Here is a 24,941-nt window from a genome sequence, read left to right as displayed (position 1 = left end):
GGTATGAAGAACTCAATGAAAAGGTGGGTTATTTGCTTATGATTGTGTGTGTGTGTGTGTGTGTGTGTGCACAGGCGTGCAAAGAAAGTGACCAAAGGAGAGTGTCAAGTGTTTTCCTCTATCATTTCTATCCTCCTAGGCAGCATCTCTCCATGAACCTGGACAAGCAGCCACCAAGCCCCAGACAACCTTCTTGTCTCTGTCCCGCCTGAGACAACACCCAGCTCTTTACATGGATAATGATATAAACACATGTCCTCATGGCTACGAAGCTAGCATTCCTAACCACTGAGCCATCTTGCTACCCCCGGCCTTGGATTTATACAAGAACTTCAGCAGAATGTGGATGTGGTCGCATACATCTGTAACCCCGAGACTCAGCAGGCTGAGGCAGGTTAACAAACTGATACCAGCCTGGGCTACATAGTGAGTTTTGAGCTAGCCTTGGGTATCTAGTGTGATCTGAAAAACCAAAGCAGAGCTACGTATGGTGGCTCATACCTGTAATCTCAGCACCCCACTGCTCCTCACCTGTGGCCTCCCCTGAGAAGCCAGCACACCACAAAGACCTCAGTAGGGTCCAGCCAACCCTGTGCACATGACTTGGGGCTGAGGGAGGAGGTGTGGGAAGGTGTTAAGGAGCCTCCACCTGAGGAGTGAGGGGAGGTGGATGGGCAGAGGGGGAGCCTCTAGGTACCTGTGAGGAATCCTAGATAGTGCAGGGGTGGGGTGGGTTGAGGGGCAAAGGAGTATCTTCCGCTCAGAAACCTAGAGCTGCAACTTCTTCCAGACCAAGGCCTGGACCTGTAGAGCCAGGCTCCCTCACCCTCCCACCCCACCCCCACCCCCAAGGCCTTATCTAACACATCCATCTTGTCTCAGCATTGTGGCCTCCACTTGCTGTGTGTAACACTCTGCCACACCAAGCTTCACACCGTGGACGATCTTCACCCTCATCCCTAGGGATGAGGTCAGTGAGTTCAACACATCTTTGACATGTATTCAGTTTTCTCTATTTCTATTCCTCTATTTCTATTTGGGGGCTGAGGGTGTAGCTCAGTGGAGAACTTGTCTAGCATGCAAGAACACGAAGCCTTGGGTTTTATTCCCAGCATGCACTGAGAGGGGGAGGGGAGGAGGAAGAGGAGGAGGAGGAGGAGGAGGAGGAGGAGGAGGAGGAGGAGGAGGAGGAGAAAGAGGAGGGAAAGAGACCTCACAATTTAACTTTCTGCATTCTGTACTCTGACTCCGTGAAGAGTTTTATGTTTTCACAGGAAGTGCCGGAAGGCGGGTCCAGGACCACTTACCAAGCATGTCCACACTCACTCCCTCAGCGGCTGCCCGCTCCAGCTGGAAAAAGTCGTAGTCGAATCTGCTCCAATCTTCACCACCTCGCTCGGAGGGAAACCCGATGTAGAGGAAGGCACTGTTGGATCCCAAGATGATGCGGTCCTGGGAGGGAAAGCGTAGAGAGGAAAGGCCTGGCCTGCTCCAGGGGAGCTGAGAAAGCGCTTGTCTCCATGACTACCCAGGCTCAGCCCTCTTCCAAGGGTGTGGAACCACTAAGGTCCGAGCCTCAGAAGCAAGGCACAGAGCTTCTGTGGAGTGCCCTGGGGTCTGACTCAGATTAGGATTTCAGAAGTCCTCTGGGCAGGCAGAAGAGGGTTAAGCGCAGACGTTACGTGGGGGCTTTTCGGTGATGGAGACCACACTGCTGCTGGTCCTCTAAAGGGATCCTTGGGATGGGGCGTGTGCTGGACGTGAAGCTAGGGAGGGCTCACCTAGTGCTTCTAAAAGGGGAGTGGCTGAGCCACCTGCCTGTCTTAGAGGCTGCGGCTTCTCTGTATAGTGATCGTGAAGGGAGGAGGCTTCGGGGTAGCCAGTGGAGCCTCCAAGGTGGGGGGCAGAACACAGAGGGACTGGTGTAAGCAGCTAATTAATTCATCACTCCCCAAGGCAGGCTCTCTTAAGCCTCAGATGTCACAAAATGTGAGCGCCCAGAAGGGTCTTGAAGAGTATCCATTTCCACCTTCCTTGTGTTAAGAGTGATGTTCCTGAGACACAGGCAGTTGGGAGCAGGTCTGTGATCCCAGCCTATGCAGTCTGGCAGAAGTAGGACGCTCCAGACCTGGACAGTCCCTCTCTGTGTGACAGGAGACATTTCACAAGAAAGTCCCGTCCCTGCCCTTCCACCACCACCCCCAGACCCCTGCCACCATCTTGAGGGCAGCACGGAGGCACTTCTGTGGCTGGGCAAGGAACGTACCAGATGCTGCAGCTTTGTCCTGTTGGTGACAGGTACCCCATTAACAACAACCTTGCACTTGCCGTGTGGAGCGACTGTCACTTTACCATCCAGGTTCACGAAGGAAGCATGCTTATCTGAAATCCTAAGAAGACAGGAATTTGTCGGGGTCACCCAGGAGATTATGATTTCACGGGTGGTCATGTTGCAAAATGAGATCCACAGCTAGGATCAATGGGGAAGCTCCCACTGTCCCTCACCCCACACAGGACTGTGGTTCATAGGCTATCGGAGGCTGCAGGGGCCCGGCCCTGGAGGGTGCCGGGAGATGGAAGACCGCAAAGATGCTATTCTAGCCACAGAACAAACCCTGGCTGAGGACCTGCAGCTGCCAGGAACCACCAGACAAGGAGACCATCACAAGTCCTTGAAAGCTACAAGCGAGCCACGGAGAAGTGAAAACCTGTTTCAATAGCCAAGACTGTATGTGTGTCCATCAGAAGGCAGTAAAGAAATATGGTGTATGTTCACCAGGGGAAACTATTTGGCCAGAAAGAAAGAACAGGTTCCCATGATGTCAGCAACATGGGTGCAGCTGGAGGGCGTTATGAAATCAACCAGGTACAGAAAGACAGATAACCACATGTTCTCACCCGTTTGTGGAAGTCAATACACTGGTCTCAAAGAAGTAAAGAATAGAAGAGAGGCTGCCATAGCCTGGGGTGAGGTGAGAGGTTGGGGGGATAGTTAATGGCCACAAGGGTGGAGCTTAATAGGAAGAGAGCATCTGGTGCTCTACAGCAGAAGCTTATGATGCTAAAAGTCATTAGCTGAGTGTTTTAAAATCCCTAGTACATCTGATCACTAACCATCATATGTGCGTTCTGAAAATCACTCTACAGAACACAAATACACATACCTATGGTGCCAATTAAAACATATATATGTAATTTTAAAATGAATTTTTTTGTTTCTTGTTTTTTGAGACAAAATTTCTCTGTGTAGCCCTGGCTGTCCTGGAACTTGCAATGGAGACCAGCCTGGCCTTGAACTCACAGAGATCCTCCTGCCTCTGCCTCCCAAGTGCTGGGATTCAAGGCGTGCACCACCAGGTGTGGCTTGAAATCAATTTTAAAAGCTGCTGCAGTAAGGGCTCCAAACACCTAAGGATGCAGCCACCGAAGGTGAATTGTGAAAGATCCTCCACGATGTGCTCGGCCTTTCATCTCCCCTTATTTTTTGCAGGGTCGCCTTACTTCTGCTTGTGGAGTTCTGTCTTACAGGCTTTTTTTTTTTTTTTTTTTTTTGGTTTTTTTGAGACAGGGTTTCTCTGTGTAGCTTTGCGCCTTTCCTGGGACTCACTTGGTAGTCCAGGCTGGCCTCAAACTCACAGAGATCCGTCTGGCTCTGCCTCCCGAGTGCTGGGATTAAAGGCGTGCGCCACCACCGCCCGGCCTGTCTTACAGGCTTTAACCACTGGCCTCCCTTTTCTCCCAAGATGAGGGGAAGGAAGCAGGAGGTGTGCACCACACTGGACTTCAGCTAGCACTCATGCATGAGCGTTGCAGGAGTTGCTGAGGGAGGTCTGGGAACTTTTTAATATTGCCCATCTAGTAGGACTGACAGCCTGGCTTACCTATGATCAGATGACTTTCCAGAATCTTCTCCAGTGAAGCATGCTGGCACAAGCCTGACAACCCAGCACTCAGAAGAGGAGGCAGGGGGATTTTGTGTTTGAGGCCAACCAGGGCTACATAATGAGATCCTGTCTCAAAAACAAACAAACAAACAAACAAACAAACAAAAACCCTAAAACCAAACAAGACAGATCTCTGGGCTGAGAAGTCCTGGTCCTCTAGTTCAGGACACGGGTGCTGTTCTTACCCCAGGCCTTGAAGACGAATAGCACTTGAAGCTGCCCGACCAACATCACAGGAGCCTGGAAAGAGTTGGGACGGTTTATCTTCAAATCGTCAGCACTTGGCCTTGATGAGGTAATGTTTGATAGTTTCAAAGTGGCATTTTTTTTTCTTCAGTAAAAAAGCATGCAAAGAAGTTTTTTTTGTTGTTGTTGTTGTTTGTTTGTTTTTCCTTTTCCCCAATTGGAGCTGTCAATCACAACAGCACCCGGATATGACCTTGCTTTACGGATAATTGTTTTACTTTCTGCTCTGTTTGTCTTGGGATCCCCAACTTGGTGAAAATGCCACCTTCTTCATGGGCCTTCGTCCTCAGTGACCCACTGAAGCTGGGACAGCAGAGGCTCCTCGAAGCTCCGTTTCTGTGGTGGCAGGCCCCTCGGGGTGCACCGTATCCCCTGCAGCTCCTGGCTGTCCTGCCACCGTCCTGCACATGGCTTAGACGTGCAGAGTGGTCAGAGAGTGGAGAACAGGGATCAGGCCAGCTCTGGGCGTGGAATGCAACCCATTCAGTAGCACATATATTGGAGAGACATTCCAAAGGCTGCCACCTCAGCAGAAACCACTAGACAGATGTTAGGTGACCACGTGCGGGTGATGGATACATGCAGTGTATTTGATATGTATATGATAGAGACTATTTACCTTAGCAAGGAAAGAAATTCCAAACTATGGTACACCTTGAATGAGTTTCATGATACTCAGTGAACTGAGCAGACACGAAAGACAAGCACAGTGTGATCTCACTGCTATGAGGCGCCACGTGTGGAGAAATCCAGACACAGAAATAAGAATGGTGGTCACCCAGGGCTGAGGTAGGGGAGTGGGGAGGTGCCTCTTAATGGGTACAGAGTTTCAGTTTGAGGTGATGGAAAGTTCTGGAAGTAGGTGTGGTTATGTTTAGTGCCTCTGCACTGTGCTCTCAAGAGTTGTATGGTTTGTAATACAATATTTTTTTAAAAAAAATCAAAAAAGGAAAGGGAGAGGGAGGGAGGGAGCAAGGGAAGGGGTGAGGGAGAAGGGGAGGAAGAGAGGGAGGAAGGACACGGAATCAGAGCTGGTCTGGGGCGGGTAGCGGGAGCAGCAGGATCAAGTACCTTTGTGAATGAAGAACTTGAGGACCCCTGTGAGCTGCGGGTCCTCGTTGACGTTGAGAAGGTGTGGGAGAGCCTTCATCATCTGCTGCTCCTAAAAAGACAGAGAAGCCTGTAGACCCCTGAGCCTGTCCCAGGGAGCTGTCCCGGCAGGCCTGTTCCAAGGCCCAGGGGCCTCCCTCCCTTCCTTCCCCCACTAGCCATCTTCTATTGCCCCCCTTACTTCTGCCTCACCTTTCTTTTCTTCAGGCCCCTGGCATCCTCTGACTCCTTGTCTCTACCCTCTGCCCCCTGTGGCCCCTCCCTGGGTATCTTTTAACTTGCTCCTAGCTGACTAAGCATCAGCTATTATCAATGGCAAAGAATGGCACACTGCATTCTCCCTCAGTGACACCCAAGTGCATTTCAGTCTTCCTCACAGGGTGGGACCCTATGGTCGGTATGGAGGATGAGCAAACCTTGTGGATCAGGGTGAGTTTTAAATCCTGAAGGTCCTTCTGATTAAGAGCAGAGACCATGAAAGGCCTGGAGGTTATTGTTCACCAAAATAAAGTTTTGTAGACCTGTACCCTGAATCCCACTTAAACCCAGGGTCACACAGAGCCACCCTCCAAAGGATGCTGTTTAAAGGGCACCCAAGTTTTGCCTAGACCTTCAGAATCCTTGACCTCTACATTGATCTGGGCTGTTGACTACAGACCACACCCTACTCTACTTGTACCACCTGAGGTTTATTCTGGGCTTCATGAACCTTCCTGTATCCAACTTGGGTTCTCCCCTCTCTCCCAAGAGTTCCAGGACTGGCCCAAGACTTGGGCATTTGCTCAGAGCCTCATGGCTAAGAATAAGATTCTGGTGAGAGTCAAGGTAGCGTTCTCACCCATGGATGACATCCACAGCCCGGCTCGGAAGCTGGGGTGTGGCTCAGCGTTGCAAGGAGGCTTGCCTAGCATTTGCAATGCCCTGGATTTCACCCCAGCACCTAAAATAACAATAATGATGATCACTGCACTCACAGCATAGCCTGTTAGGATCTGATGGTGAATGTGAATGCCACCCACGAGGGACACAAGAGCTCAGACCAATCTATACTGTCCCCAGGGGACACTCACTTAGTCCTTCAAAAACGAGTCACCAACCGCCCTAACATCTGTCCTCACTCATCAGCATGCCATGATCTCCTTGATCCCATCAGGCCAACTCTGCCCTCACCACAGTCCGGAGCTGACAGCAGCACAGGCTGTCAGCTGTGTGGAGGGAGGTGGACCAGTAGTGGACCGATGGTGTGAGCCTCACCTTCGTGAGAGCCGAGTACTGCTCCTCCCATTCCTTCCATGCCTGCTCCAGCAGGTGGGCCCAGGTTCCCCGAATCCCCAGCTGCCATTCTGCCAGGAGACCAGCTGAGTGTTCTAGAGGGAGGGAGGAACTTGAAGCATCAACATCACCAACAGTGAGATGTAGAGGGACAGCAGAGGGGTGGGAAAACCGAGCTGCTTCTATGTGAAGACTCATCGGCTCAGTTCTGCAGCATATGGTGGTACCCCAGGGTAACTCGGGCATTAGAACACAAGAATGAGTCACTGGGAAGCATGGAGCTCAGAGGTTCCCTTTTCTCCTTTTCACGTGTGCAGGCATGTGACCATCTGTTCAGGGAATTCCCATCCGACCAGAGGTTCAGAAAGAATGACAGATTTGTCTTACGCTGTGTTTTCACGTTTCAAGCCTGGGTCTGTAAACTGGGAATTAGATGCTGAATGTGTGTTGACACCCAGCACGTCCAGAACCTTGTGACCAGCAGAGCTGGGCGTGGACCACCGTATGCATGTGGGTGTGCCTGCTCTGTGTGAATAGCATGGGAGAGCACAAGGCCGTTGCTTCATGTCAACGCCATATGAGACGACATTGATGTCAACGCTGGAATATTCCAAGGCTGAGCCAGAAGATCCTTAACAAAACGTGGGCCTCCCCTCCCACCCCCCACTCTACCTGGCCACTCCTCCCACCCCAGCCCAGCTGCTATGCAGGCCACCCCCCAGTCCTTCCAACTAGCCTCTGGATGTCAGGTGTGGCTGAGCGAGCATAACCTGACTTGATTTACCTGCCGCTCTGGTGCCCCAGAATCCGAGCAGGAACTTGTTCTCAGCCCTGGACGCTCTCCCCAGCAGGCAGGTGTTGACCACAGCTTTGTTCTGAACCTTTTTAGCCCTGTCACAGGCAATGACAAACACTCTCTCAGGCCCCATTGCAGTCAGGGCTGTACTGCCAGCCCTGGGGTAGCACTGGGCAAGCTCAGACTCCGGGCAGAACCGTGTTAGTTTTCACTACCAGGAGTGGCCAGCCTTTTGACACTGTTTCATCTACAGATTCCTCGGGCCACATTCACAGCTAGCCTGGGATGCATTGTGGGCCCGAGGGCCCAAGGCTAGACGTATCTGCAACCATTAAGAGCAAAACTGACCTCAGGTACCTACACGATTCATACAAACTCACAAAGCGCAGCTGAGTCCCCACGCCAGGCCCCGGAATATCCTGAACACACTTGGCTAATTCAAGAATGGGATTCACCAACAGTCGAAACCCTGGAAGCCGCAGGCAAACTGCCCTGCCATGCACCACAAGCTACAGGGGTTTCTGTTCCTGTCTCTACTCCCACCCCAGCATCGCCGCAGAAAGCTCAGGCATACCATAGCATGATTTATTCTCTGTCTGAAATTCAAATTTAAAGAGATATCTTCTGCCGTTATTATCTTGATGTCAGGGATTAAGTGCTAGGCTTTCCCACAGGGCTCCACCCCCACAGGCGTTTTGTGCTTTACCCTTCCATTTCACAAAAGAGATGTAAAGGTTCCAATGAGGCTTGCTCCAAGCACCAAGTCAGGAGCGGAGTATAGAGAGAGTATATAGAGTGCCTCTCTGTGTATAACCCCTCCCAGAAATCTGACAAGGCATGGGCAGGAGGAAAGGAAGTTACAGATGCTGCTAAAGCCCAAGTTCCACAGATGCTGGGAGGAAAATGTCATGGCATGAGACAGTACTGCATCGGAGCGGTGAACTGGGGCGGGGGCGGGGGCGGGGGCGGGGGCGGGGCGGGGGGATGTGGTTTTCACTCAGGAGAGGGCTCTGAGAAGTGTCTGAAGGGCAGATCAGGAGAGGCAGTGGTGGAGGCATGACCTGAACTGGAGGGTTTTGCTGTTGTTTTGGTTTTTTTGAAACAAGACCTCTCCTGGCTGGAGCTGTTGAACTCACAGAGATCCACCTGCATCTGACTCCCACGATGGGATGAAAGGCGTGCGCCACCACGCTGGAGTCCAAAGAGTAGTTCTGAGCGTCCCTGCGAGAGAGCGCGCCGCCTCTCCGGCCCCTCCGCCTTCTCTCTTTTGTTTTGATTTTTCATTCCTCTCTCACTAGTCACTTAATTCTCCTCTCCTGGACTCCCACCCTAGACACCAAGCCATCAGGTAGCAGAGCGCTGAAAGGAGCCGTGACTTAGGACCCGGGACATGACCAGTTGCTGCTCACCAACTACTTACCTCTCGGCGTATCTCAGCGTCGACAAGGTCTCCTCATAGCAGATATCAGCTGGGCTTATGGCGGCAATCTGGAACCACCCCACGCAGACTTTCGTCATCCAGGGCTTTATTACCATCGATGCTATTAAAATAGCTAATATTCGGGCTGGGGGGATGACACCACCAGTGGAATATTTGCTTTGCAAGCAAGAAGAACTGAGTCTGATACCAGAATCCACACAAAAATGCCGTGCGTGCTGACACCCGCTTGTAACCCCAGCTCTGGGAGGCAGAGACAGGAGGACCCATGGGGCTCACTGGCCAGTGGTCTAGATTAATTTGTGAGCTCCAGGCCAATGAGAGACCCTATCTCAAAGGAAGTGGATGGCATTCCTGAGGATGACACTGGAGTCTGTTGTCTGGCCTTCACACAAGTGTGCACACACACAGACACGTTTGCACATGCACCTCATGCATGCACATGCTAATAAAAAAAATCAGTGTTCACAAAACAACTTATATCATTTAATTTTCAGTATTATTTGAACCTTAAATTATTTACTTTTTAAGATTTATTTAATTATTTTATGTGTATGAATGTTTTACCGCGCGTGCGTGTGTGTGTGTGTGTGTGTGTGTGTGTGTGTGTGTGTGTGTATCCCTGTGGAGGTCAGAAGACATCAGATTCCCTGGGACTGGAGCTACAGATGGTTGTGAGCCACCATGTGGGGTGCTGGGATCAAAACTTGGTCCTCTGTAAGAGCAAGTGCTCTTAACCACTGAGCCATCTCTCCACACCCCTGAACTTTAAATTTTCAATTTTTACATTTATTTGTGTGTGTGTGTGTGTGTGTGTGTGTGTGTGTGTACTCTTCCATGCCCCTGACTCAGGGCAAAGCAGGTGTATCATTTGCTGAAAAGCAGCCAATACAGAAGTTGAAGGCAGCTTCCTAAAATCTACCATAAAGTTTGAAAGCCTCTATGGACATTGGCTGATGAACAATGATGTCTGGGGTACTGTCTGTTGTCTGGGTCAGCTGGAATCAGTTGGAGCCAGTGACTCATCTCTTTCAAGAGAATGTTTTGTTGATATCCACGGGAGGCCTGCCCTTTTCTGAACAGAAATGGAGGGGAAGTGGATGGGGGAGGGGATTGTAGAGGTGGGGGGAGGGGATGGGAGAAGAGGGAAGGATGTAAAATAAATAAATTTAATTAAAATTTAAAAAGGAGAGTTTGTTTGTTTTTGCTGAAAGCCGGGCTGGTGTCACTGAGCTTCGAGTAGATTAGTTGTGGCCATTCTGGGTTTTATTTGAGTCTTGGGATGCTCAGTATTCATCTCCTTTCTCCTTTTCTTCAGTATTTTGTTGTTGTTAAAACACTACAATGGGGGGCGGGGGTAGGGGACTGGCTCAGTGGAAGGAGGAATGCCTAGAATGGTACCCTTCTGCAGTTCCAGCACTTGAAAGGCTGAGGCAGGAGGATTGCGATTTTTGAGTCCAACCTAACCCAAGATCACATCCATGTTTTACCTTAGGTTGTAAATGTTGGTCACACGGGAAACCCAAGGCAAGGTTGTTGCATTGTTCTCTTAAAGGCAGGTTAAACAAACCGGGCTGAGTACACAGTAGGACAGTAGTCGTAAGTCTTAATGACCTCAAGGTGTGCTATATAGTGAGACCCTGTCTCAAAATGAGCAAAACCGTCAGGCCTGCCCTCACGAGTGAGTCTTGCGGCTAGATCTGCAAGGTGTCCTGGCCTCCCTGCGCAGGGACTACACTGCTGTCAGGGTGCTGGATTTTCATCTGCAGTCGGACACTCAGAAGGTGTCCTGGGTGCACTGGTTTTGTTTCTGCTTGTCCAGTACTGGGAATGGAGATCCACAAATAACCGACACCTGGAAAGACTTTAAGATGAAGTATTTAGGCAAGAGTTCGTGATAAAAAGCGAGGGTGTGTTTTACTGTGAGTTTGGGGAGAGGCGGCATTTACCCAGTTTTGTCTCATTCTGTAACTGGAGAGAGGGCCCTGGCTTAGCATGCTGCACCCACGTAGCTGACTGACTCTCAGGGCTAAGACGGAAACTCAGTCAACCTGCAGGTTGTATGTCTGCCTGGCAACTGACTACCTCCCCACAGAGTGTAGGTGGTAGTACTATTGTTCATGTCGTTCTTATAGCAAATGTAGTTATATTTTGGAGGCATGGCTCAGTGGTAACTTGCCTGGTGTGTGCTAGGCCCTGGTTTCCATCCCCAACCCAAAACAGACTCAAAATGGAAAGCAATATATATTCCAGTAGCAACCCCGAAAGCTGAGGCAAAGAACAAAATATTTAATGTTGTGGAAGCCTCGTCACGCCCCGAAGCGGACAGGCATCAGGGCCTGTGAAATGATGGAGAGAGCAGGGCCGAGCACTGAGTCCGGGGTGTGTTGAGAGTGATTTCAGCCGTAGAGTACCAAGAGCTGTTCTAAGAAAGAGATCTTACCAGTGTTGTCCGGCTGTTCCCGCCCAGAGCCGACTGGAGCAGTTTGGTCAGAACAGAATCTCTGTAGGGAATATGCAGAACTTTCTTCCCCATGGCGGAGTCAGCCAGAGCACTGCAGGAAAGAGAAAACACTAAACAACCAACGGAAGGGCTGAGAAGTCGCTGCCTCTCTGGGGTAACTGGAGATGGCCCACACATCCCTGCAGTGGCCCTGTGCTGTGGTTTGAAGCTCACCCCTGTGGGTAAGCCACTGTTTACGTCTGCCTCCAAGGAGCTCCCTCAAACCATGAGCCAAGATAAATCCTTCCTCCCTGAAGTGGCTTCAGGTCGGAGGGAAGTGGCTAACACACCCTGTAAAGTGGCAATCATAACACAGACTAGTGGATACCTGTGCAAAGGAGCCCAAGCAAGACAGGACATAAACCAGAGACCTCGTGTACACAGCCTCATTTCCACGAACGACAGGGACAGGAGAAAGGGCACTGAGCTCAAGAGCATGTGCTGCTCTTGCAGAGAACTCCCACACCCACACCCACAATAGGTAGTTCCAATACCTGTAACTCCAGCTCCAGGGGATCTGACGCCCTCTTTTGGCCTGCATGAGCACATGCACTCACATGCACACACCCACACTTATACACATAATTAAAATTGTTTTAAATTATAAAACTCAAGATAATTAGGCAAAGATGAATCTGATAGTAATGGTGTTATGAATTACGCACACCTGGGAAACCTCCAGCTGGCCAGGCCAGGGTATCCCACGCGTGAGGGAAAACTTGCTGGTGTGTTGGGAGGATGCACGCCATCGGTCAGTAATTCACAACCCAGACGCTACATCCACGTGGAGAGTTTATTATAATAGAGAGATAAAGAGAAAGATAGGAAAGAGGGGGAGAAGAGAGAGAGAGGAAGAGAGAGAGAGAGAGAGGTCAAGGGGTGTACACGTCAAGGAAAAGGCAGGAGAGAGAGAGAGAGGAGAAGGGGTGGAGTTTTTCCTTAAAAAAGAGGCTTTTACGGATGCAGGGCAGCACCAAGGGGTGGGATTTCAAGGGGCAGATCAGAATATTAACAAAAGGCCCACTTGTTTGGGTGGTGTGCTAGCAGGCAGGGGTGTGCCCCGGTAGGGAGGGGTGTGCCCCGGTAGGGAGGGGTGTGCCCCGGCAGGCAGGGGTGTGATGGAGACTTGTGGCTTCTGAAAGTGTTCTATGTTTTGACCTGGGTGCGAATTACAGTGTGTGTGTGTGTGTGTGTGTGTGTGTGTGTGTGTGTGTGTGAACTTGTTTATATAAATTCATTGAACAGAGCATTTAAGGTTTATGAACTTCAAAGAAAAAAAGATGTACGTACTTCACTGGGATTTATACCATAATGAAAGAGTTTTCTAAAGTTACTCTCGGAAGAAATTATAACACTTCACAGTTCGGTTGGAGCCTCTGGCTCACCCCTGTTCGGTCTGGGGAACCCCATTCCCCCCACCCTCTCTCTCTAAGCCCCACCAGCTCAGAGAGCCTCAGACCAAAGGAAAGGCACCAAAACGCCCAGTTCCGCATTCTTGGCGGTACCGCAGCTTCCTCCCCCGATGCCACCAGACATCCAAGTCCCCGCCTGAGCGCTCAGCTTTTGACCATCCTTGGGCACAAACCCAGCTTGTGGCAGACAGGTCCTCACTGTTAGTTCCCGCCGGGGCAGCAGCCTGCCTCTGCTGCCAAGGCAGTTACATCATCACCTGCGGACACACAGGCATCCTTTAAAAGTGCCCGCCAGTTCCCTCTCTTGCCTCTCCTCTTGCCTTTCTTGTCTCTTGCCTCTCTTCTTGCGTGTTCTCTCTGTCTGTCTGTCCCCACTCCCAAACAGCCTTTCACTTTTTCACTCTCTCCCCTCCCCCAATAAACCTCTTGCACTAACTCTGTTTCCAGTGCCATGCTTGCTTAGTGGTGTACCTAGTGGTGTACCTTGGCAGGGCCCTCCAAAAGGTGCCAACGTTGCCTTTTGTTGTTGTTTTGTTTTGTTTTTGTTGGGTTTTGTTTTGTTTTGTTGTTTTGTTTTGCTTTTTTTGTTTTTGTTGTTGTTGGTTTTTGTTTTGTTTTTTGTTTTGTTTTTTGTTTTGTTTTGTTTTGTTTTTTGCTTTGTTTTTGTTTTTCGAGACAGGGTTTTTCTGTGTAGCTTTGGAGCCTGTCCTGGAACTCTCTTTGGAGACCAGGTTTGCCTCGAACTCACAGAGATCCCCCTACCTCTGCCTCCCAAGTGCTGGCATTAAAGGCGTGTGCCACCACTGCCTGGCCCAACTTTGCGTTTTTAAAAAATTCTTTGAATCACCCCTCACCCACAATCTATAACATCTCCCTGCTTTAGTTCAGGTGCAGAACTTCTCTGCCCTCCATCTCTGAGACTGGTGAACTGGCCCAGGAGTTGCTTTGCTCAATAAACCTGTTGCTATACTTTTTCAATTCGGCTTGATCTGGCTTACTGCGTTGGTGGAGAAACTTTTGGGGTGGGGGGAGAAAACCTATTACTTACCTTTTTACTTGAAGTTAAGACAATGTGCCGCACATATACACTAACATGCATGTGATAGAACAAGATTGGAGAAGGCTCACTGGATGGAGTGTGAAGATGAGGTCCAATTCCAGCACCCTCATAAAAGCCAGGTTGTTGTGGAATATTATTTTAAGATGTGTTACATTTGTTTATGCTGTGGAACATTTGTTTAATGATGCAAAGATGTGTTTCATCCTTTAACAATGCATTTGTTTAACTCTGAAGCTGTGTTACTGTGCCTGTCTAAAATACCTGACTGGTCTAATAAAGAGCTGAATGGCCAATAGCAAGGCAGGAGAAAGGATAGATAGGCGGGGCTTGCAGACAGAGAGAATACATAGAAGGAGAAAAAAAGAGAAAAGAGGGATCAAGGAATGAGAGGAGGAGGACACTAGGGGCCAGCCACCCAGCTACACAGCCAGCAACAGAGTAAGAGTGAAAGTAAGATTACAGAAATAAGAAAAGGAAAATGCCCAGACACAAAAGGTAAATGGGATAATTTAAGTTAAGAAAAGCTTGGCTAGAAACAAGCCAAGCTAAGGCCAGGCATTTATAAGTAATAATAAGCCTCTGTGTGATTTATTTGGGAGCTCCAAAAGAGCCAAAAAAAAGCAAAAAGGGTATAAAAGAAACAACCATCAACACCAGGCTGGTGTGGCAGCCCACCAGACCTTGGGAGGTGGAGACCAGAGATCTCCCCAGGGGGACCCCCAGGGCAATCTTTCTAGCTAGACTAGCTGAACTAAAGGCTCCATCTTTATTGAGAAACCTCGCCTCAATAAATACAGTGGAGAGAGCTGAGGGAGACATCCTACATGAGGAAGACATCTCTGATCTCTGCACATGTGTGTACATATGTGCACACCCACATGTGTACCCACACACATACAAACACCTCCCTGGCAAAAAGGAAAAGAAAGAAAAACAAGGAGGAGCAATGGTAGGGGAGGGGTAAGACCTCAAAGCTCACATGGAGGGTAGATCCAGAAGGAGAGCCCAGCAACAGAATTCTGCACCAACTACTTCAGTTGATGGGAGGAACATTTATTCTGCTAGTGTTGTTTTGTGAAGCATTAATTAGTTTTAAATATATAGGCAGGCTGGGCATGAACCAATAATGCCACTAAAAGCCATTATTAATCTAATTTTATTTCATTTGCCTTGGTAGGTTTGGAACCGGGGATGGGATCCAGGTCTTGGGCTTACTAGGGAACTTGAGTACCACCCTCTGCTCTTTTATATGTGATTGTTTTACATCAGGACCTGGTAGTTTGAATGAGAATGGCCCCTGTTGTGGAATATTACTTTAATTATGTAAAGGTCTGTTACATTTGTTTATGCTGCATTTATTTAACTATGTAAAGATGTGTTACATTTGTTTATGTTGCATTTGTTTAACTAAGCAAAGATGTGTTGCATTTGTTTTACCTTGCCTGCCTAAAGCACCTGATTGGTCTAATAAAAAGTAAAATAGCCAATAGCTAGGCAGCAGAGGGATAGGTAGTGCTGTCAGGCAGAGAGAATGAATAGGAGGAGGAATTTAGGCTGAAAAAGAAGAAGGAGAAAGAGAGGGAAATGCCCAAGGCCAACTGGCCAGACACAGAGGAAGCAGGAAAAGCAGGACATACAGAAGGAAAGAAAGGTAAAAAGCCCCGAGGCAAAACGTAGATGAATAGAAACAGGTTAAATTAAGTTAAAGGGCTAATGGGACAAGCCTAAGCTAACGGCCAAGCTTTCATCATTAATAAGAAGTCTCCGTGTCATGGTTTGGGGGCTGGCAGTCTGAGAAAGCCTATTACAGGCCCCCGTAGGCTCAGATGTTTGAATGCTTGGTCCTCAGTTGGTGGAACTGTTTGGAAAGGATGAGGAGGTGTGGCCTTGATGGAGGAGGTATGTCACTGAGGGTGGGCTTTGAGGTTTCAAAAGCCCACACCATTCTAGTTAGCTCTTCCGGCCTCCTGCTTCTGGATCAAGATGTGAGCTCTCCACCTGTGTGGCCTGGGCAGGCATCTCCATGAAGGGCAAGGTGACCTGCTGATGTCCCACACAACCTAAGTCAGAAGCTCATTTTCTAGTCAAAGGGGGACCTGTAGGGCCCTGGCCCCTGTTTTGGGTAACTATTGTCTTGCTTGCTGACCTTGACCTTGATATCCTCCCTATGCTAATTCCCTGCCAGGTTCCACCCTCCTGAATGCTTAAGGGAAGTTCCTTGTCTGTGTATCCTGCATAATGGGCCTTAACAGTTTAGATGCAAGATTGTAAAACATAGGTAGCGAACTTCTGCCCTCTGGGGTTCTCCCATTGTGCTGTAAGCCTGTATTTAAGACCTCCTCCCTCCTTCAATAAACGGCATTCGGCAAAAAAAAAAAAAAAAAAAAAAAAGATGTGAGCTCTCAGCTACTGCTCCAGTGCCATGTCTGCCTGCCTGCTGCCGTGCTCCCTGCCGTGATGGTCATGGACTCTTCTGCTCTGAAACTGTAAGCTCCCAATAAACTATTGCTTCTACAAGTTGCCTTGGTCAAGGTGTATCTTCAGAGCAATAGAAAAGTAACTAAGACACATGAATATCTGTGTGCTGGTCACATACCTGATGACGTTTCCTAAACTGGTTAGGCTTAAATTGACCCTCGATCCTTCCCTCAGCCGGTCTCCTTCAGCTCCTGATGATTTCTGCCTCTCACTTCCTGCCAAGTCCACCATGTTGATGCTGGATTGCTTGGTGAGGGCTGTGTCCAGGAAAATCTGTAGAGACACACCTCAGACTGTTAGACTGATGTCTCAGAGACAGACTGTGCCCCGAGCTTACATGACTCCAAATATAATAAAGTGGTGACGACTGTCGCTGAAGGTGCCGTCCCTGTACAGTGACAGTTGACAGTGATAATGCTGCACTCCCGGGTCCACGTGTCCTGCTTGCCTCTCTCCAGTTCTGCAAAGCTCTTTCGGGGGACGTAATAGATACTAGTCATGGCAAAGGCATTTCAGTAAACTCTTAGCACATAAAATGCTGTGAAACCTGCAACATCATGAACTGTTCAGCTTTGTGGTCCAGCAGCTGAATGAACACACATTGGAATCCTACAAGGTTTCCTGCTGGCTATAGGATTTTTTTTTTTAACATTTTAACTTTCTTAATTAAAAAAAAAAAATGAGTTTGGAGCTGGAGAGATGGCTCAGCAATTTAGACCACTGGCTGCTCTTCCAGAGGACCCGGGTTCAATTCCCAGTACCCACATGGTGGTTCACAACTGTCTATAACTCCAGTTCTAGGAGATCTAACACATTTACACCAATGCACATAAAATAAAGTTAAATACATTTTTTAAAAAGATTTATTTATTTATTATGTATACAATGTTCTGCCTGCATATACGCCTGCAGGCCAGAAGAGGGCACCAGATCTCATTACGGATGGTTGTGAGCCACCATGTGGTTGCTGGGAATTGAACTCAGGACCTCTGGAAGAGCGGCCAGTGCTCTTAACCATGGAGCCATCTCTCCAGCCCCAAAGTTAAATAAATTTTTAAAAAATCTTCCCTTATTTGCCTTCATCCAATTTCTCCCCTTGCTCCTGGATAAGAAGTTCAAATAACAGGGTGAATCATGTATACAGTATATGAATTTTACTATGTAAAATTTTACATAGTAAAATTCATCCAGTGAACTGCCCTTAAAATGTACAAAATTCTCAGTTGTGGGATATTTGTTTACACTGTGTGAAGATGTGTCACTGTGATTGGTTTAATAAAAAGCTGATTGGCCAGTAACTAGGCAGGAGAGGCTAGGCGAGACTTCCTGGCAGAGAGAGGAACTCAGAGGGGTTAGAATCTAGGTGCAGGAGAGATGTCAGCGAGATGTGGAGGGAGTCAGATATGCAGATGGAGGAGAGGTAAAAAGTCACATGGCAGAACATAGATTAATAGAAACAGGTTAATTTAAGTTATACGCTAGTTGGGAACACGCCTAAGCTAAAGGCCAAGCTTTCATAATTAATAATAAGTCTCCATGTCATTATTTGGAAGCTGATGGTCCCAAAAGAAAGTCTGTGTGTGTGTATGTCTGTGCATGTGCATGTGTGTGTATGTCTGTGCATGTGCATGTGTGTGTATGTCTGTGCATGTGCATGTGTGTGTATGTCTGTGCATGTGCATGTGTATGTGTGTGTGTATGTCTGTGTGTGTGTATGTCTGTGCATGTGCATGTGTGTGTATGCGCAGGTACACAAGTGTGAGTATTCATGCAGAGGACAGAGGTTGCTATCACGTGTCTTCCTCAACTGTTCTACACTTGATTTTTGAGGCAGAGTTTCTCACTGCCCCAGAGCTCACTGATTTGGGCAGACTCCTGGCCAGGAGGTCTCTGCAATCCCCCTGTCTCCGCTTCTTTAGCATGAAGATCATAGGAGCATGCTGCTGTGCCTGACCCTTTTATGTGGGTGCTGGGGATTTGAACTCTGGCCCTCATGTTCGCACGGCAAGAGCTTTACTGACGAACCATCCTCCCAGCTCTAGAAAATTTTCTAGAATGCAGTGCCTCATTTCAGCCTCCCAACATGCCTGAGGACAGAGCCATCACCCCATTTTACAGAAGACAAAACTGGGGATTGGGAAGATGATCCCCTCGAAAATGTTAGCACGGGTACCTAACAGTCACTTATGTGTCCTCTGTTCCTGGTGTGAACAAGATGGTGTCCTCCATTGCAGGTTCAGCACTGAGAGGACAAGGGTCGTGTAATCACAGCTGGCTGTGGCATTCACCCGGGACTCAGGAGCAACTGTTTCTAGAACAAACCAAACCAGGAATGTTGCTCAGAGATGTCCTGACACCCACCGAGGAGAGTGGAGAAGAGAGGTCCTCTCTGGTTTATCAAAGGTGCTGTGGGATAACCCCTCTGTATGCTGTAAATATGTTCTATTACCATTGGTTGATAAAGAAGCTGCTTTGGGCCTATAGCAAGGCAGGATAGAGCCAGGCAGGAAATCCAAGCAGAGATACAGGGAGAAGAAGGGCGGAGTCAGGGAGATGTCAGCCAGCCACTGGAGGAGCACAGGTAAAACATGAGACACTTGGCAAAACATAGATTAATAGAAATGAATGTCGGGCGGTGGTGGCGCACGCCTGTAATCCCAGCACTCGGGAGGCAGAGGCAGGTGGATCTCTGTGAGTTCGAGGCCAGCCTGGTCTACAGAGCTAGTCCAGGACAGGCTCCAAAATACAGAGAAAACCTGTCTCGAAAAAACAAAAACAGAAACAAACAAACAAACAAAAGAAATGGATTAATTTAAGTTGTAAGAGCTAATTAATAATAAGCCTGAGTGATAGGCCAAACAATTTGTAATTAATATTAAGCCTCTGAGTGATTATTTTTAAAGTGGCTGTAGGACCGAGCAGGACAGAAATGCCTCCGTTTACACAAAGGCTTTAGTTAGTTACAGGATTTCCAAGAACTGATCTTGGTCAGTCTGAGTCTCAGAAAGATGCTTGAGCACCTGGCCGTGCCCTTGGCTCACGACTGATCCTCAGATGGATAAGCGTGAACCTGTTAATCTTAGTTCTCCAAGCTAGACCACAGTCAGTGTCTTCACAGTTGACTTCTTTGCCAACTTGGCCTCAAAATTCACTCCTCAGAGTGTAGAATTTACTTGAGGAAAAACAGCGAGCCGTGTCCTGTGGGCACTCCAAGGATTGGTTGATCACTAGAACACTCTGTCATAAGTAAGGAACCTGCTTCATTGCGTGGCCAAGGAGAGCAAGGCCCTCAGCTCTTCCTGTCTGGGCCCCACCTTCTATGGTTGGAAGCGGGTACTTTAGTCCCTGGTCCACTCTGGACAAAGTCCACCCCACCACCCCTGCTCTGCCACCAGGAGCCTGTCCCACAGATGAGGACTCCCACCTGCTTGAACTGGATGGTGATGACCATGTGGGACCGGCTGCTGCAGGCATTCATGTTGGTCGAAGCTGTCATCCTGATTTTTGATCCCTGCTCCATCAGCTTTTCAATCTGTGCATAATTCTCACAAGGCACCCACTTCAGACCTTCCACAAAAAAGCCCAGCTGTGGATCTTCCCTGACTTTCAACCCTCCGGGAGTCTTGGTTCTAGATAGCAAATCTCTTATCTGTAGGAGGAAACAGAAGAAGAAATGATATACAGCTCAAGAATGTGGGAATTTCATTTCCTTCCTTATCACTGCTTGTGAAATATTAGGTGCTCTGTAAATACGTCTTAGGTAGTTGAATTAATACTGAGTTTCTTTTCTTTTTTTTTTTTCAGAGACAGGGTTTCTCTGTGTAGCTTTGCGCCTTTCCTGGAACTCACTCTGTAGCCCAGGCTGGCCTCGAACTCATGGAGATCTGCCTGCCTCTGCCTCCCCAGTGCTGGGATTAAAGGCGTGCACCACCACCACCTGGCTCTTTTTTTTTTTTTTAATACTGAGTTTCTATAGGTACCAGACAACCTTATAATTGAACTAAGTAAGAAACAGGGAAATGTACAAGAAAGAAGACAAGAGAGGCCGGGCGGTGGTGGTACAAGCCTTTAATCCCAGCACTTGGGAGGCAGAGGCAGGTGGGTCTCGGAGTTTGAGGCCAGCCTGGGCTACAGAGCGAGTTCCAGGACAGCCAGAGCTACAGAGAAACCTTGTCTCAAACAAACAAATAACAAACGAACAAGCAAAAACAAAAAAGAAGACAAAAAAGTCTAACATAATAGTGGAATGAGAAGACTAATTACCAGTGTGTGTGTGTGTGTGTGTGTGTGTGTGTGTGTACACATGTGTGTGTACGTGTACTTGAGTGCCCGCACATGGAGGTGAGGTGCACATGGAGTACCACAGTACCACAGTATGCACATGGAGGTCAGAGGACAATTTTGTGGAATCAGTTCTTTCTTTCCATCTTTATGTGGGTTCAGGAGATCGAACTCAGGTCATCAGGCTTGGAAACATGTGTCTTAACCCTCTGAGCCATCCTGCCAGCTCCCAGAAACCTAGTTCTTAATTTAAGCGATTATTCTTGGAAACACAGTTTTATTATTTTCCAGGCCCCCGACTCTGAATTTCTAAGGGTGCTATGAAATCTTCCTCCCAGTTCATAGGGAAAGCTCAAGAGGTGCTGGTTGAGCACACAGGCCGAGGATGTCTTCCTTCTCTGGGGCATGGGAGAGCTGGGAGGCGGGTTGTAAGTTGGGATGTTGAGAGTACACACTTCTTTGACTATAAACAGATGGCTTTTAAAACTTCTATACTTGAATATATTTATCTCTGATTTACAGAATTATTATTATTATTATTATCATTTTGGTGGCCTTGGGATGAAACCAAGGGCTTTAAGGTTGGTAAACAAGCATTCTACCTCTAAGATACACAGTGAGTTCTAGGCTAGCCTGGGCTACCGAGCGGCACCCTGTCTCATTCTTCTGTTCTTCCCACTGCTCCAGACAGAAGTCTGCCAGCCGCAGGCTGTGAACTAGATCCAAGGCACCAACTGCACCCCTGTGACCCTTGAGTTAAGGATGTGTTTCACACTTTTACTTGAGTGGGATGGGGGAATTAAAAGTCCTATTTAGTGACACACGAGAATGTTGTGGAAATGAAATTGCAGCATCCATCAGCAGCCTCGCAGCATGGCGAGGCGGCTCATCTCTCTTGTGCTCTCCAAAGCAGAGATGAACCATGCCTCAGACAGCAAGGGCTGCAGAGACTCAGGAGTCCCCTTGTGGTCCCCAACAGCATCTCACCCACTGACCATAATGATCTCAGGACGCATGAAGCGATGGCCTGGAAGTCAAGTGGTTTCTTCAGCAGCAGAGAAAGGATAGCTGTCAGAGAAGGGCATGTCTGGAAAGGCAGGAGATTTGCTGTGATGGTTTGAATAAAAATGACCTCCATAGGCTCCTGTGTTTGGATAGTTGGTGGGACCACGTGGGAAGGAATAGGAGGTGTGAGGAGGTGTGTCACTGGGCTGGGCTTTGAGGCTTCAAAGTTCTCCTGACATCCCCAGTGTGCTCCCTGCTTCCTGTTGGGGGGTTCAGATGTGAGCTCTCAGGGGCTGCTCCAGGGCCATGCCTGTCTGCTCCCCCCATAGAGACAAAGGACTCCCTCCCCTGGAACTGTAAGCACCAAATGAGCCTTTCCTTCTGTAAATTACCTGTCCCTGGCATTTTCTCACAGCCATAGAAAAGTAACTCAGACAGCTGCCGTGTGTCTAGAGCATGGGGTGTGAATGAAGCCAGCCCAGGCCTGGTGACCGTGGCTCTGGCAGGCCTTGCCCTTCTCTCTGCCATTCCCTCTGCCTTGATGAAACCAGTTAGATTACATTCCTAAAGCTAGCCAACAAGGTCTGGTCCCTTATTTGGCCAATCCTTCCTCCTGACTATGGAGGCCCAGTTATCAAAGCATTGAAGCCCAGCCATCAAAAGCCCTTTGGCTGCCTTAATTAAATGCCTTAATTAATTAATAAAATTAAACACCTCATCCTAACATGGAGCTTCCCCTTTTACCTTTATAAACTGCCATTTTCCTATGGCCCACATCTGTCTCCTCTTTATCCAGAGGCAATCCTTTGTCCCTCCAGGACAAACCCCCCTTCCCCTCTCCCTGTTCCCTTCCCCTTCACCCTGGTCCTCTATCTCCTGTCTTTGTCTGCTGCCCTCTGTCCCTCTGGAACAAATAAATCTCCTTTTGCTGAGAACTTGGTCTTGGGATATCTTGAGCTGACTCTGAGGTTCCCTACAGTGAAGAACAGGAATTTGAGATGGTGCTGGAGAGGCAGGTGGGCTACATTCAACACAGCATGACGGGGGACCAGAGCCCTTGATACCACTAATCCAGAGTCAGCACAGGCTCCCGGGATAGGTGGGGCTCAGTGGTAAAGCCTGTCTTAGGGTGTGCAAGAACCTGGGTTTGATTCTCAGCAGAGACAGACAGACAGACAGACAGAGACAGAAAGAAACAGAGATAGAGAGAATGTTATGCTGTGGGATGGTCTGTATGTCAAATGTGTTGCTCTGATTGGTCAATAAATAAAACACTGATTGGCCAGTGGCCAGGCAGGAAGTATAGGTGGGACTAACAGAGAGGAGAACTGAGAGAACAGGAAGGCGGAGGGAGACACTGCCAGTTGCCACCATGACAAGCAGCATGTGAAGATGCTGGTAAGCCACGAGCCACGTGGCAAGGTATAGATTTATAGAAATGGATCAATTTAAGATGTAAGAACTAGATAGCTAGAAGCCTGAGCCATTAGGCCAAACACTTTAAATAATATAAGCGCCTGTGTGTTTATTTTATAAGTGGGCTGTCGGACTGCCGGGGCTTGGCAGGACCCGGAAAGAAAACTCTCCAGCTACAATGTTACCTGTTCATTGTAGATTTCCAGCATGCTAAACATGACCTGTAGGGAGAACAGTGTGTCAGTGTCCTGAGTTCAGGAGTGATGTAGCAGGAATATAAACATTCAACAAAGGAAAAGGCTAACTAACATTAACTGCAGTGAACTGTTTCAAACCGCATGCTTCTCAGGGAATTTTATGGCACTGGAAAGTCTCTCAATATAAAATTTAAAAAGACACAAAACAGGCTGGGAGCTGCTCAGTGGGTAAGAACACTGGCCACTCAAGCATGAGGACCTGAGTTAGGATTCCCAGCACCCACATAAAAAGCCGGGTATGACTGTGCTCACCTGCAACTGTGGGGGTGCAGACAGGAGGCGCTCTGGGCTGACTGCCTGCCAATCTATCTAAACACATCAAATTCCAGGTTCAGTGAGAGACCCTGTCTCAAGGGAACAAGGTGGAGAGTGATGGAGGGGACAGCCAGTGTCCTCCTCTGGCCTCCACACATGTGCACGGAAGCATGTATCTCTACCTGTATAGACATGTGTGCATGCACTGTTGTGTCACATACTCATGTACACACTCACACACACAATCAAAAAGAAAAGGAAAACACACAAAACAGGGATTATTGTCAGGCCTGCAATTCCGGTTCTTGGGAGGCTAAGGCAGGAAGATTAATTAGAACGTGGACAGGAGGGGAGGAGGTGGCTTCCGCCATTCAGTGCTGTGGGAGGGTTTTAGGGTGGGCTTTACAGAAATGACTCACACAGTATGTGCTTCGCCTACTAACCCTCTGCCATGTGGCTCTGGTGGTTGGCTCCACCCCTCCTCAGATTGCTGAGAGCCCAGTCTTAAACCCAGAGCCTGGCTGAGAGCTGCATTTACCTGAGGGTTGCATTTAACCTACCCAGCTCTAGGAAGTTGGTTCCCACACAGTGGCAGGCATTTTACTTAGCTTGTTGCTTCTATTTAGCATGCTGGTTGCTCAAGTGCTCTGCTGCACAGCAGCGCCTTTTAAAGGAGCCACATCCTTTATTTATTTATTTATTTTTAGCTTTCTCAGGCCCTTTGTAGAAATTTGGGCCCCATATTGGGTGCCAATATTGTTTCAACTTTGCCATAGTGGCTGAGCCTTAATCTACTGCTATCTCAGCCAGCAATTGTAACTCCGTAGTTTCTAACCTGCTTCTCTAGCAGCATCCTGGTCACTCAGGTTCCCACAGGCACTGGCCCCATCACTGCCGCTAAAGGTAGCTTTAACTAAATCTCTATCATTCAATTATGAATAAGATTCAAGATTCAAAGGCTGAGGTGAAAACCTGGGAGCTCAGAGAGGCTGAGTAGCAACTAGCTAACCCTCTCTCCTTGCTGGTGTCTACTAAAGACCCATACTTCCTCTTTCCTAAACCAGAAAAAGCTGCTCCACGCCAAATCCCACCCTACTACTTTCTGTGTTTCTCTATCTCTCCCCGATGCCCTCTGAGGCTCTATGATTACTTCCTGTCAACTAGTTGCTAACACAGCCTCCTGACCCAAGGTTAATTTTATTTAATTAATGTAAATGCAATCTTGAGATTCACAGTGCCATCAAATGTCCCCCAACACACACACACACACACACACACACACACACACACACACACACACACAAATCTGAAAACACAGATGCTGGTGTCTTCCATTTGTGGGAAATGAAAAGGTGCAGTTCCCCAAAGAAAGGATTCTAGAATAATGGATACATACCCGGAGTTCTATGTTTTCTTTTTGCATCTTAATAGCTTGGAAGAGCTCTTCACACACTCTTGGAATAATACC

General features: G+C 48.3%; 1 protein-coding gene across 1 annotated transcript in view; it reads right to left on the bottom strand.

The window, feature by feature from the left end:
- LOC131925287 (kinesin-like protein KIF28) overlaps positions 1–24,935 on the bottom strand; it is a gene marked incomplete at its 5' end in the record, with an annotated part of 46,792 nt that extends 21,857 nt beyond the window's left edge. Inside the window, 12 exons of the mRNA XM_059280581.1 lie at positions 1,308–1,452; positions 2,267–2,390; positions 4,130–4,184; positions 5,262–5,352; positions 6,555–6,667; positions 7,357–7,463; positions 8,789–8,856; positions 11,250–11,361; positions 16,378–16,532; positions 19,684–19,908; positions 23,147–23,182; positions 24,870–24,935. Of these exons, the coding sequence (XP_059136564.1) occupies positions 1,308–1,452; positions 2,267–2,390; positions 4,130–4,184; positions 5,262–5,352; positions 6,555–6,667; positions 7,357–7,463; positions 8,789–8,856; positions 11,250–11,361; positions 16,378–16,532; positions 19,684–19,908; positions 23,147–23,182; positions 24,870–24,935 (1,297 nt within the window). The remainder of the gene's footprint in view (positions 1–1,307; positions 1,453–2,266; positions 2,391–4,129; positions 4,185–5,261; positions 5,353–6,554; positions 6,668–7,356; positions 7,464–8,788; positions 8,857–11,249; positions 11,362–16,377; positions 16,533–19,683; positions 19,909–23,146; positions 23,183–24,869) is intronic.
- Between the last annotated feature and the right edge of the window lie 6 nt (positions 24,936–24,941).

This window comes from Peromyscus eremicus, chromosome 15 (genome assembly GCF_949786415.1).
Source record: "Peromyscus eremicus chromosome 15, PerEre_H2_v1, whole genome shotgun sequence".
In the NCBI taxonomy this organism is placed as follows: Eukaryota; Metazoa; Chordata; class Mammalia; order Rodentia; family Cricetidae; genus Peromyscus; species Peromyscus eremicus.
Note: the sequence above shows the minus strand (reverse complement) of the source record. Positions and strands in the feature narration are given on the sequence as shown.